This window comes from Protopterus annectens, chromosome 16.part0, assembly GCF_019279795.1.
Source record: "Protopterus annectens isolate FY-2018-M chromosome 16.part0, PAN1.0, whole genome shotgun sequence".
In the NCBI taxonomy this organism is placed as follows: domain Eukaryota; kingdom Metazoa; phylum Chordata; order Ceratodontiformes; family Protopteridae; genus Protopterus; species Protopterus annectens.
Window position 1 is genome coordinate 294,410,063 of NC_056750.1, and position 13,199 is coordinate 294,423,261.

At 38.1% G+C, this 13,199-nt stretch overlaps 1 protein-coding gene across 1 annotated transcript in view; it reads left to right on the forward strand.

The window, feature by feature from the left end:
• The window catches only part of LOC122790588 (collagen alpha-1(XXVII) chain-like), a 1,538,899-nt gene that overhangs the window by 314,686 nt on the left and 1,211,014 nt on the right, over nucleotides 1–13,199 (forward strand). Inside the window, exons 9-11 of the mRNA XM_044058114.1 lie at nucleotides 5,247–5,291; nucleotides 5,730–5,774; nucleotides 5,978–6,031. Of these exons, the coding sequence (XP_043914049.1) occupies nucleotides 5,247–5,291; nucleotides 5,730–5,774; nucleotides 5,978–6,031 (144 nt within the window). The remainder of the gene's footprint in view (nucleotides 1–5,246; nucleotides 5,292–5,729; nucleotides 5,775–5,977; nucleotides 6,032–13,199) is intronic.

Genomic DNA, 13,199 nt, shown 5'->3' on the forward strand with positions numbered 1-13,199 from the left:
AATTATTTTCCTGGGTTGTTGGATAAACACAGTAAAAAGGATAGCTTTCCTGCTTAAGGACCAAGCATATGCTTCTATCAAAATGTATCTTCTGGACCCCTTTCTCGACTCTTTTTGTGATCAAATTGTTTATGAAAGGAGCATTGCATGTGAGTATCCCTCGAAAGCAGATTCCTCCTCCCTGGGATCTCAATTTTGTTCTTGAAAAATTGACCTTAACTCCTTTTGAGCCTGCCTCTCAGGCTGATTTAAAGTTCATTACCTGAAAGACTGTTTTACTCATTGCTTTGACATCTGCAAGGTGAGCCAACTCTATCTGATTTTTCAAAAGGTCAGGGTTGTTTTATGCACTAAGCCATTATTCAGGCCAAAAGCTGTTACTGGATTTCTCTTGAATCAAGCTGTCAGTTTCCCAGTGTTCTATCCAGATCCAAAAACAACAGAGCCTTGGATGCTCACAGGCAGCTCAGGTACACCTTGAGAGAACAAGCCCTTTAGGAATGCTGAACAGCTGTAGGTCTCCTATATGGGGGCTAAGAATGGTCAACTTGTCTCTAAGCAAAGTATTGCACAATGGCTGCCCTCTGCTATTTTTTCTGGTTTTCCCACCATGGTAAATCTCTTCCAGGCCAGGTTGAGGCTCACTCGACTGGGGCCTTATCCTCTTCAATGGCATATTGGAAAGGGGTGGATTAAAAGCACTCTAGAGGCAGTAGCCTGGTCCTCTGTTCATGCCTTCACAAAGCACTACAAACTGAATTCCTTTTCAAGGTCCAGAGCAGGCTTTGCTAGAACCATTCTCCAGGGGCTCCTGGATCCTTATCATTACACCTCCCAGGTAGGGTAAGCTTTCAGAATATACCCAAAATGCCACAGTGGGCAGTGGGAATTATGAACATAGTACAGTTGCAGAAATCCTAACTTACCTGTAACAGTAGATGTTTCGTATTCCTCACTGCTTCAGTAGCAACACCGACCAGACACCCCCTACCCCCAGCTGTGCATAGCAGAAGTGGGTTTCAACCTCTTTCATTCTGCTGTTTTTAGCTTTGGCTTTTCTATAGTATTGTGATTCGCTGCAAATTTATTTTTGCTAGATGATTTTGTCTTCAAGAACTTACCTCTCCTTTGTGGAAGTGAAAAACCCTGACCAATCAACTGGCACAGGAAGAGAGAGGGAGAGGAGTTTGAGGTTTTGAAAGCTGGCCATTACTGGATCACTTTGGCAGGTAACCCAAAATGCCACTGAGGTAGTGAGGAATTTGAACATCTACTGTTACAGTTAAGTAGGTCTTACGCAACTGTACTTTTCAGACAAATGGGCTCTGAAAGTTATTCATCACAGATACAGATGGCGGTGGAAATATCTCCTTCCTTTTCAAGGATTCCTCTTCATCTGCTAAATCAAACTTCTCTTTTCCCTCCTGTTATTTAGCATCTCTTGACATGAGGTGAAAGAAGCAGGCCTTCCTCCTCAGTTAAGAGAAGGTTTTTATTCAAGAATATTTTGATGCCAAAGAAAGATTTGTTGAGACCAGTTTTGCATCTTTACTTTTTAATCCGATTTCTGATAGTGCACAAATTCAAAATGTTATCTCTTCACAAACTGTTACCTCTCATTCCCCATTTAGATTTAAAAGATGCTAATCACATTCCTGTACCTCTAGATTTCCGATGTTTCTTAAGATTTTCTATGTCTGGATCTTAAGTTCTCTGCATTACCCTTTGGGTTATTAACAGCTCCAAGGGGATTTACAAAGTATTTAGTTCCAGTGATAGTCTATAGCAGACTGCAAGGTATTCACTTTTTTCCTCATTTAGATGATTTGTTTAGCATTTTTTTTAAATCCTTGTTAACCGTTTTTGTCTGGGTGGCCTGTTTTCAGAGGAGACCCGAAGTGGTATTTATATTAATAGGGAAAATGTGGTCTGGACATCAGGGTACTTCCCTTATTCTTTGCAGTAGGTGTAGTGGGATCTTTTACATCCATTGAATCTCACCAGCTCCAGTAGATTGGATTGCATTTTAACATATTATCCAAAGGACAACACACTCAGGAGTGCAGCAGTTCCCTAATGCTGCCCTGCAATGTCAGGAATCCAATTATATGGAGTGGGTACACAGGCTTCTGAAACAAAGATGTGCCATACATGTTGTGCTACTGACACTGCAACGTTTGCTGAGTAGTTGTCAAAGTGTCTGGACTCTGTCTCATTTGGGTGAGAGATCTCTTGCACAAACTGGAGTTCCAGGAGAACATTAAAAAGTCTTGTTTAAGTCTTTCTGACAGGATTGTTTTCCTAGAGTGTTTGCTAGGTGCCTCAGTTCAAGGAGCTTTTCTATCAGAGAAAAAAGTAGATCTGTATTTAGAGCTATTCCTGAGTTTTTCTACTAAAACCAAAGCTTCAGGATATTAGAATTTGTAGCATCTATGATTCTAGCTAGACTACATTAGAAAAAGATCAGTGGTACCTAAAAATCATCATAGGTCCTAATATCAGCCTCCCCTGACATCCCAGATTCCAGTGTTGGAGTTTACAAGACGTGAGATTTTTTGATGGAGAGACCAATTTTATCTGAATGCAGGTTTCCCATTTTGCCTTCCAGGCTTTGTTTAAGGAGCAGTGTCTGTGAGGATACAAGTGCAGGGCCTTTGGAACAGAAAAGACAGACCAAAACACATAAATGTAAAAGAGATGTTGATTCTCATAAATGCTCTTAACACACTCAGTCATCAGTGGTCCCATAAGTGATTGCAAGTGTTTACAGACAACACCACAGTGATGTGTTACATAAACAGACGAGGGAAGCTACATCTTACCCTCTGTGCAGACTAGCCGTAGTAGTCTAGGGTATAGCTTGTCAGTACAGTCTCACTCTCCACTGTCTTACATACCGTCAAAGCAAAACTTTGTGGCAGACAGGATGCGCAGGTCCGGGACAGATCCTCACAGATAAAAACTAAATTGAGGGGTTTTCCAGGAAAAGATCTAGCTGTGGGGAACACCTCAGACAGATCTGTTTGACTCAAGTCACAACAGTCAGTCAGCAAAATTCCTGTCCAGGATTCCATGCAAGAAGGCCTGTAAAACATATGCTTTTTCTTTTTTTTCCTTGGACAAGAATGTTCTTGTATGCTTCTCTACCTTTTCCAGTAATATTCAAGGTCATTCTGAAGATTCAGGATGGCCCTCTAAAGATTATTAGGTAACTCCTGTTTTGGCCAAACAACAGTGGTTCTCGCTTCTTTTGAAAATGGCTAAGGGCAATTACTGTGTTTCCTCACAGACTGGACCTAGCTTGCCTGCCTCTGAGGTTCACCTAAAGCTATTTTTGGAGAAATTGTTTTGGCATATTCAGTTTTGGATAAAGTGAATTTGATCAATTAACTGCAACTCCATATCATGCACCCTGGCCAAATTTCCCCCTAGTCAGTATGAACACCACCTTGGGTCTCACATGAAAAGTGACTGTTGGGCTAGTGGGACAACCCTGGTCAACAAACCATAAATAAATATATAAATAAAATAAAAATAATAAATTCTAGGGGTGTTCAGTAAGTAGGCTAGGACATGCTGTACTCCTCTTGCCATTAGGTATCATCATTCTGATTTTGGAGACAGCACTATCACATAGCAAAAACATTACCTTACAGAAATTATCTTAAATATAGTATTATATAAGACTTTTAGACGTGTATTACATGAAGGAACTCCCAGTATTTCACCAGATGTATGGAGAGGGGGTGATGGATATAACAATTATTGCCTAATAACTTAATATACAGTAGGCAGTTATTATTTATATATTTTGTTTATCAGGTACTACACTGATCCCAGTGGACCATTTACAGGCACAGCTTGGGTGAATAGGATGACATAAGAAATAAACAAAATGTGTTTACAGATACAAGAATATACTAAAAACAAATATATATGCTTATTTACAAATGCAAGAATATGCTACAACATTTAGTTCCATCTGAAGAAAAGAGCAGGGACAAATAGATAGAGGGTTACAGATAGGCTTGGTATTGATGGTAACCATCCATATCACCAACCAAAAGTAGTGGGGTTAGCATTCATGAAAAAAATGCTGTCTTTGCTGGGATACTGGTGAGAGCACCCCTCCCCTCATGTTTGCTTGGATGATGGCCTATCTGGATGGCTCTGAACTCACACCCTTAGGGGATGAATGGGTTTGAGTCTGACAGGAGATGATTTGATTGTTGTCAGTGTAGGTGCGTGGATGGCACAGAAAAATAAAAATATTAGTGGTTCAACTCTCGCAGAATTGTTGTAACAGACGTTGTTTTGGCAGAAAATCTACATAAATTGAAATAAATTTGCCAGAGCTTTTTAGTTTGCTAAACAGTGTTGCTTATGTTGATTGAAACGTTTGATCAATTAATATAATAAACTAAAATAATAAGCAAGTTAATTTCAGTTAAACTCATATGGAAAGAAAGTAAGAATGGGGAAGAATGACACTTCACATCTAAGGTTTGAGAATTTTACTTTGAAACTTTATGCAAACCAGTAAACAGCCTCATATACATAAGCACAAACCAAAACACATGCAGACTGACTGAGTCCATCACGGTAAAATATTTACAGAAAACATGTTTATTATTTTTTGTTTTTGAACTGTTTTCGTTCTTACCATGTTTATAGATGTGACTTAGGATATAGCTGGGGAAATTCATTTTGAAGGAGTTGTTGAAATAAGCATATTATTAATTATTATACTGGTCTTGGAGTCACATAATCCCATATTTGGTATTTTTGTGTCATAATTTAGAATGTGTATTTGTGTGTGTGTGTATGTGTGTAGCATTGTATAGTTAGGAATATATAATCAGCAGAACTTGGCTGAAACAGCAGCTGAAAACTCTACCAGAATTTTTTTCTAAAGGAACATGTTCCAGAATTTGACAGTCACCTGGTGTGAGGCTTATCCAAAGACAGTGGCATATATTCACTGCACATTTACAGCACTAGCAAGTCACTTTGCCAAGTAAACATTTGATTGATTGAGTGATTGATTGATTGATTGATTGATTGATTTTTGTTGCCTGAAAATCATGTAAGCTACTTGCTTGTGTTTAACACTTGTTTGAAGTAAAAAAAAAGATCTATGTCCAGCAATTTTCTTTTTGCCAAGTGCCATTTCAGTTTTAAACTATTAAATGAGAAAAGAAAGGCCACATTTTACATTTGACATCATCTTTGTTTTCTGACAATAGGGATCTCCAGGAGAACAAGGAAAACCTGGTCTGGATGGACAACAGGTTGGTGGAATTGCTGTTGTTAACCTGATCAGTGCTGGCAAGCTTAACACTGCTCTTTATTTTATTATATTTTAATAAAATAACTCCTCACACACCCGACTTGACTGCATATATTTTTCTCAATAAAAAATTAAGCTGACCAAGTGTAGTGCCTGGATTCTGTAGACAGAAAAGTGAAAATACACACACAAACAAGTAACCCACACCCAAGTGTATGACCAACCCTGTTTCATTTCAATAAAGTATTAGTTCTTTCCTGTAAAACTTCAGAATAAAATGTTCTGATGAAGTCTGTAGTCTCAGATAAAAAAGTACTAACCTTTTTGTTGGAATAAAATATAGTAAATTTGCTCATATGCCAGTGTGCTAATTTGTTTTTTCATTAATGATAACACATTTTTGGAGTGTTTCAGTTTTAATACAAGTTACTATTTACAGGGTAAGATTGGCAATCCTGGAGAGACTGGGCTGCCAGGCTTTTTAGTAAGTATTAAATGCAATCTCTTTTTTTATTTTTATAATTTATATATATATATATATATATATATATATATATATATATATATATAGATATATATATAGATATCCATGATTTGCACAAAATATATTTCTTATCTGGTGTGTTTTAATTACCTCTGCTTTCAAGAAATTTCATGTAATATTTCTTGCCTGTGTTCCTGCAACAGGGTGTTCAAGGACCATCTGGACTACCAGGAGCTAAAGGACCTCCTGGAGACCCGGTAGGTTAATTTTTAGCTTTCATATGTGTGATTAATTTACTGTCTTGTTACAGGAAATTAAATTTTAACCAGTGTAGCTTTAACTAGTGTAGCTTAATCTTTGCTATGGCAAAGTATGGCCGAAGTAATGAAGCAAAGCAAAACTGAATCGTTATTACAATGGATTTAAAGATAAAAAAAAGTCAGACGTGGGATAAATCTTGTAGAGACCTGACAGCATACTGCAGTTGTGCATGGGTAGTGATTTTAACGATAACCATATGAAATGTCGAGACCCACTAGAGCGAGTCCTGATATACTGAGACTAAATGGCCAAAAGATCAGATTGTATATAACACGTCTGACTTGCCATTTCTTGGAATATTACCTTTTTCCTGAGGTATGGTAATTTTGGAGTTGGTATATAAAAAAATTTTAAGGAGAAGAGCAGTTTTTTTTTCAATTTTTAGGTACTCAGCATTTCAAATGCCAACATTTCAATAGGAAGCTAATTTTAACTTCATCTCTTTTGTTTTTACCAAGGCCTTTGCTGAAAATTAGTCTTGACTGGTCAGGCTGTCTCTGTCAACAAACAAATAAATACATCTCCAAAACTAACAGACTTTTCAAATGAGCACTGTCTTAAGTGCCAAGCATCCTTCTAAACTAATTTGAAATGTTTGTTGGTTTTGGAGATGCATTTATTTATTTTTGACAGAGATGCAAGCAGACCTTCATATGAAGCAAAATGGACCACAAAAAGTAAAATTGCAGTATTTATATTATGTACAGCAAAGTATGATTACATTATATACAATGTTCACAGCAAAAATTTCAATCCTCACAGCTTAGTGATTTTGAATGCTAAATCAGAGATATATGACATAAGAACTAAAATTTAATGGAAATTCAAAGGAATGTGAGGAGGAAGAATAATATGAAGTAGTAAATATATATATATATGGGTACTATATAATGGTACTAGGAATAAACAGTGAAAGTTAAGAGTGATAAGATAATTAAAGGAGAAACATAGTCTGGTGGAGTTAGTCAGGTGACACAAGTGCTACACTTGTATGTCCAGACTGTGATCTGATGGAAAAACGAAAGGGATTTTTCTGAGAGATTGTGGTAATTTGCCCAAGATCATAAACACTGCATTATTAAACACAGAGACACCATAGTGGTTGTTTGATCTAGTAGTTTGGACAGGTATAGTGGGCTAGATCTGAGGAAGTATTCTGGAGTATAACTCTGAATAAAGGACATTTGTTTGCAATGTAAAGAAGAGAGTGGGCCAGTTTGAGATTGTTGCACCCATGTGATTATTCAGTTTGGACAGTTAGATTTTCTTTTGTCAGGGAGAGTAATAGGATCTGATCCTTACAGATGTGAGGCACAAACTTGTCTGCTCTGTTGTAGGCCTGCTAAAATTTGAAAGGCTGGGCAGTTTCAGACTGGTAATGATGCTGCAGGTATAAAGAAGTCTGGGTAATAGACAGGCTCAGGCTGAAATGTACATCTATAGCTGGTTAGGAATGGTTTGACTCTGTATAGAAGGTCAGGTTTTTCACTGGATTTCAAGGCATCTTTGTTGACATGGATGTCAGGTTTTATTGTAGTTTTACGTATTCAGCAATTTCAGCAAAACTGACATTTTTGAAGTTATATGGTAGGTGGGAGTATATTATGGTTCAAGTTGTTGTGTGCTTTGGTTTTATCATCCTTTAGTGAAAGATGTTTGGGTATGGGTGGTCAAGTCTGAGTTGACTTAGCAGTGAAGAGTAAGTTGAAGATGTCTACATAATGCATTTAAGATTAGCTGATGACATATTGTTAAAAAAAGTGTTGTAGAAGAGGTCTTAGTACAACCCCCTGAGGGAGGCCTTCTTTAACTAGTTTAAGAGGAGATAAGATTTCATTTCATCTTGTAGTTTAGATTCATTCAGAGAGACAATTACGAAATCATTTACATGATTTGGTTTCAAGACACAGATGTTTTAGGTTAGGAATTAAAATGGGTTGAAATACAGTGCTAAAGACCTTAGTAAAGAAAAGAGCCAACTGTTTCTCATTTCTTAAATTTATTTTGTATGTGCTCAGTGATATTTTTATAACATTTTCATGCTGTCACATCTGCTAACCATCAGCCCTCTTCCACTGCCTGTTCATTTTTATGTCACCTTGTAATTCTACCACACAAGTCTTGTGTAGTGGATTCCCCCAGTTTTCAATGAAAATCTGTATCATAGCTCTGTGACATAGGTGGCCCAGGGCTAGACAACAGCCAAGCAGAAAGCCATCATACAGGCAGCAACAGAGCAGTATTTACATATGCTATAACTCCCTTCCAACTTTGTTGTGAGGGATGGCCACAATATCAGTGCTAATCTTATATGGCCCAGCGCATACTTGAGCTGGTTACGTTATACTTATGATGCCTTTTGTTCATATCCCTAAAACAATCCCATAACTTCAGTGGTATTTACCATTATGATACCCAGCCTGTGCTGGCTGTCAGGACAGCATCAGGTGTGTCTGCTCCCATCCCTCTATAATAGTCAGGTTTACTGTCAGTGGCTGCCCACTCTGTCCCTTCCATTTTGCCACCTTCAGCCCATGGGTCACTGTCTGATCAAATGGCTTCGTGGTCACAGTCAGGGCTTTATCCCTCCACAGCACAGAACAGACATATAGTGTTCATCTTTTCCAATGCCTCAGTGGCATTTTGTGTTATCTGTTGAAGTTACCCAGTACTGGCCAGCTTTCAAAAGGTTATACAACCCTCCCTCTCTCTTTTCCTGTGATTGGCTGAGCATATCCTAAGAGGGAAGCCTTCAACTGTGATAGGAAGTGAGTGTTCAGTCTTTTACTGCCACCCAAGGAAGAAAGACCTCTTACTCTTACAGGATGTAGTGCTGATTCTTCCAGCTTTCTCCTCAGGTAAGCCCCATTTGGGGACCCCCTTTCTCCCCTTGTATTGTTAGACTTTTTATTTTCTTTCTATTTTTATGTTTCTTTAAAAAATATTAATTTTAATATTTCATTTTGTCAGTGTTTACATAGTTTCTGTGGGAATTTCTGTTTGTAGCAGTGTTTATTTGGCTTCTGTCTTTGACAAATGCTATTTTTATTGTTTCTGAGGAAACTTTCAGTATTTCTTGGGTCTCTGTTCACACATTGAAGGAAACTTCATCTGACAGCTATTCCACGAACAGTAATCCATGATCCTCGCTTTCATTGAAGAGTTAAATCATCATCTTAAAAAAGTCATGGAAAGGTAATAGTTGGCCAACAACAAGAAAGTACCACACTGTATAAGGTAAACTAAACAAAACCTTTGAAAATTTGCCCTTTCCCCACTGTACTACAATTTCGGAGTTGCTACATTGGGGGGTGTTTGGGGCACAGCCCCCCACCTTTGTAGGTTACTTCCTTGTTGTTGGCCAGCTATTAGCATTCAATTATTTTTTTACGATGATGTCATTTTTTGATGAAAGCAATGTTCGCGAATTAGTGTTCGTGGAATAGCTGTTCGATGAAGTTTTTCTTCGATATGTGAACATAGACCCATATTTCTTTCAGAAGTGCGGTGTGTATGTGTGTTGTTAGACACTAGGAGGCCTGTCTTTACTGTTGTTACTCTATTTTACTTTCATCTTTTGACAGGAAAATATTGCAGAACTTATTTTATTAAAAAAAAGTCTTTTGGCTTTTCCCGGTTAGGAGTCGCCACATCGGAACTCCGGTCTGCTAATGATTGGCAGTAGATTTTTACGGTGCTGAGTTACCAGCCCAACACCCAACCTTCAAAGAGGGCACATCCATTCATGCACGCACCTACCTGCATGTCTTCAACGTCACTCGACCGTGGAGAAGACATGCAGACTACACACAGAAGGTGCTCCAGCCGAGAATCGAACGGGAGAACCTCTTGCTGTGAGGCGACAACACTTAACCGCTGCACCACCATGGCAAAACTTATTTTATTGTTGTACATTATTTACTGTATATATGACTCTTTTCTGTATGATGTATGACTCTTTTCTGTATGTTTTTAACATTGGATCACAGTTTTACTGCAAAATAAGTTATTTGAATGTACTGTGAAGATTTTACTTTGACAAGGAAATTTAGTTTAAATGGCTATTAAATGTTATTTTATGATAGTTTAACATGGTAAGAGTATGTGGATGTAAATTTTAACACTGGTTTGACAAATTGGTTGCTTTAGTGTTTGGACTTTGTGGATTGGAAATTCTTTAATTTATGCTAGTTGTAAAATAATTTTGAATATTTTTCAAACTGTTTTTGTGATAATAGCACCATGTGGCCAAGTTTAATGCGTGGGAAAATAATGTATTACTAGAAACTTTAGATATTTATTGTGATACATTATCCAGTACTGTCAGTTTATTATTCTGGCTGGAGTTTTCTCTCCCATGGTTTGATGGATCCCAACTCTGGTACCCCCCCCCCCCCCATCAAATCCAGTTGTACTTAAAAATAAAAAAAACTAAATAAAAATATGCCTCAGCCTGTGGTTAGTAATTCTGTCTGGGCCCACTCGGCCTGCAGACCATTTATCTTTTGTCCCATCTTTCTCTAGTGTAGTTGTGCTGGTAACTATAGAATAGGGGTTAGACTCATCCTCCATGGCTGTTCCAGTACATGACGCAGTTATGAGAGAACAAAATTCTTTAGGTGCAGGAGTAGTCCAGGGTAAGAGATTGCTTTCTAGACATAATACTCTGTCCCAAAATATTTTATCTAGCAGTGAAGTTCACAAGAAAACAGAAATATAAGTTTCATCATACAGTTGATAATTAGATTATAGATGTTTATAAGGCTGATGTGGTTTCCTTGTCCAAGAGTATTCTGCAGACAATTAATTCTGATGTTTGTGTTCCCATACATGTCTCTAGTGCTAGTTTGGCAAGAGGCCTTTCATTTATTTCAGAGAATGATATGGAACCAGATGAGGACAATGATGATTTCCTAGTTGACACTAAGTCCATTCACTCTTATTCTTTGGAATGTGACCCAGAGCTTAAGTCCAAACAAGTGATCACTTTTCCTCAAATGATTGCTAGATTTAGTGATGTTTTAATTTGGGAGTAGTCAGGAACTACCTCAGAGCTAAGCAGTGTAGATGACCTTATTGAGGATAATATGCCCATTTCTGTGGCTATCCCCTCCCTGTCTTACTGGCCTTTAAACATGTTTATACGCTGCCTGCAGGACACCAGTATCTGCAAACTGCCCTTAAAAAGACTAAGAGCAAATATTGTGTCTCCTTGGATATGACAGGTCTCTTACCTTATTTGACTGCTTGTTCAAATAAAAAGTCCTTGGCTTCATCATTTCCAACACCTCCAGTCAAAGAGGGAAAATGGTTAGATCTTCAGGGCAAAAGGATGTCTGTTTCTAGAAATCTAGACTTTAGAGTGTTAAATTGTCAAAGCTATATGTGGAAATTTTTACAGCTTGTTCACAGTTTGATTCTGCTGCATCTATATCTGCAGAGCAAAAGTCTTATATGAATGGTTTTCTAATTTGACTCAGGTTTTGAAACACGCTTTGAGAGATATGCTTGAATGTGCAGGTATAATCTTGAGAAATGCTGCTTTTTCTTTTGTATTAAGACAGTATGCTTGTTTACATAATTAGGACTCCACTGATGATGTAAAAGCTGAAAATTCTGAATGCACTTTTAATTTCTGAATTGGTGTTCGGACCATCTGTTTTTAACTGAATAAACTACTTGGCTAGGTATCTTTATTCCTTCCACAAGGAGGGCATCAGAGAGACAGGCTCCTAGATCTGTTAGCTAAAGTAATTTTATCTGGACTAATCCTTTGTACTTTGATTCTCAAACAGTGGAATGATAGAGGCAAATTAATGCATGGGTTATCTAGGATGTACCATGTACCCAAGTTTTCCCCAAGCAAGATGTTTTCCTTCAAGGGGCAGAGCAACAAACTCCCAGCCAAACAAAAGTCAGGGATACAAAAGGAAATGACTGGAGGATAATTCTTTGAAACCAAACAAGATGAATTATTTTTTTGGAAATGGTTCAGTCCCATGCAAAGGAGTGATTATGCTGAATCACTGCGCACCCCCTACACCCCTCCTGTCCTTCCTTCTCTTCCACTTTCCCCCATTCTCTCTCAACCCTCCAGCCTGGCTGCAAATAGTGTCAGACAAATGGGTTCTGAGAATAATTCAGAGAGAATACTCTTGACAGTGGATAGAAAATCCTCCCCATTTCAGAGGAAATCTCCCCTCCCACCAGACCAGATAGAGCTGTTTCTTCAATGCACTTTTACATGATGGAAGCAGGTATCATAGAACCAGTAACTGCAGTACACAAAGGCAAAGGATTTTACTCCAGAATCTTTTTTGGTACCAAAATAGGAGCACTCCTGGAGACGTGTCCTAGGGTTGTCCTTTTATAAAAGGTCCAAAATTCTAAATGCTCACCCTGCAGTCAGTCCTAGTATGGCTTGCAGAGCACTATTTCATTTTGATTTTATGTTTCAAGGATGCTTATCATATTCATATTTTTCCCAATTTCAGGAAATATTTGAGATGTGCTGTGTATGACTTACTTTATCAGTTTTCTGCATTATCCTTTGGGCTGTGTACTGCACTTGAGTGTTCACAAAGTGTCTGTCCTCAGTGATTGCCTATTGCAGAACCATAGGCATCCATATTTTTCTTATTTAGATGACTTGCTGATGTGTGCAGATTACATATCCAGCTGCATGGAGTCTTGGACAAGGTCACATCCATTCTTTCCTACCTGGGCTTCAAAAGTCCTTTCTTACTCACACTCTCAATACATTATTTTCCTGGGGTGTTAGATAGACACAGTGAAAAGGCTAGCCTTCCTGCCAGATGGCAAAGCATATGCTTCTATCAAAGTGCATCTCCGGGTCATCTCAGCTTGTCTGCCTGTTGTCTGCTCTGCTCATGGATCCTCCACTTTTGTCACTTTTTGTGGTCAAACAGTTTATGAAATTTAGCCCTCCTTGAAAGCAATTTTCACCTCCCATGGATGTCAGCTTTGTTCTTGAAAAATTGACTTTACCTTCTTTTGAACTTGCTTCTCAAGCTAATTTACAGTTCATTACTTGGAAGGCTGTTTTACTCATTGCTCTGATGACTGCAGGGTGAGTCTCTGAGA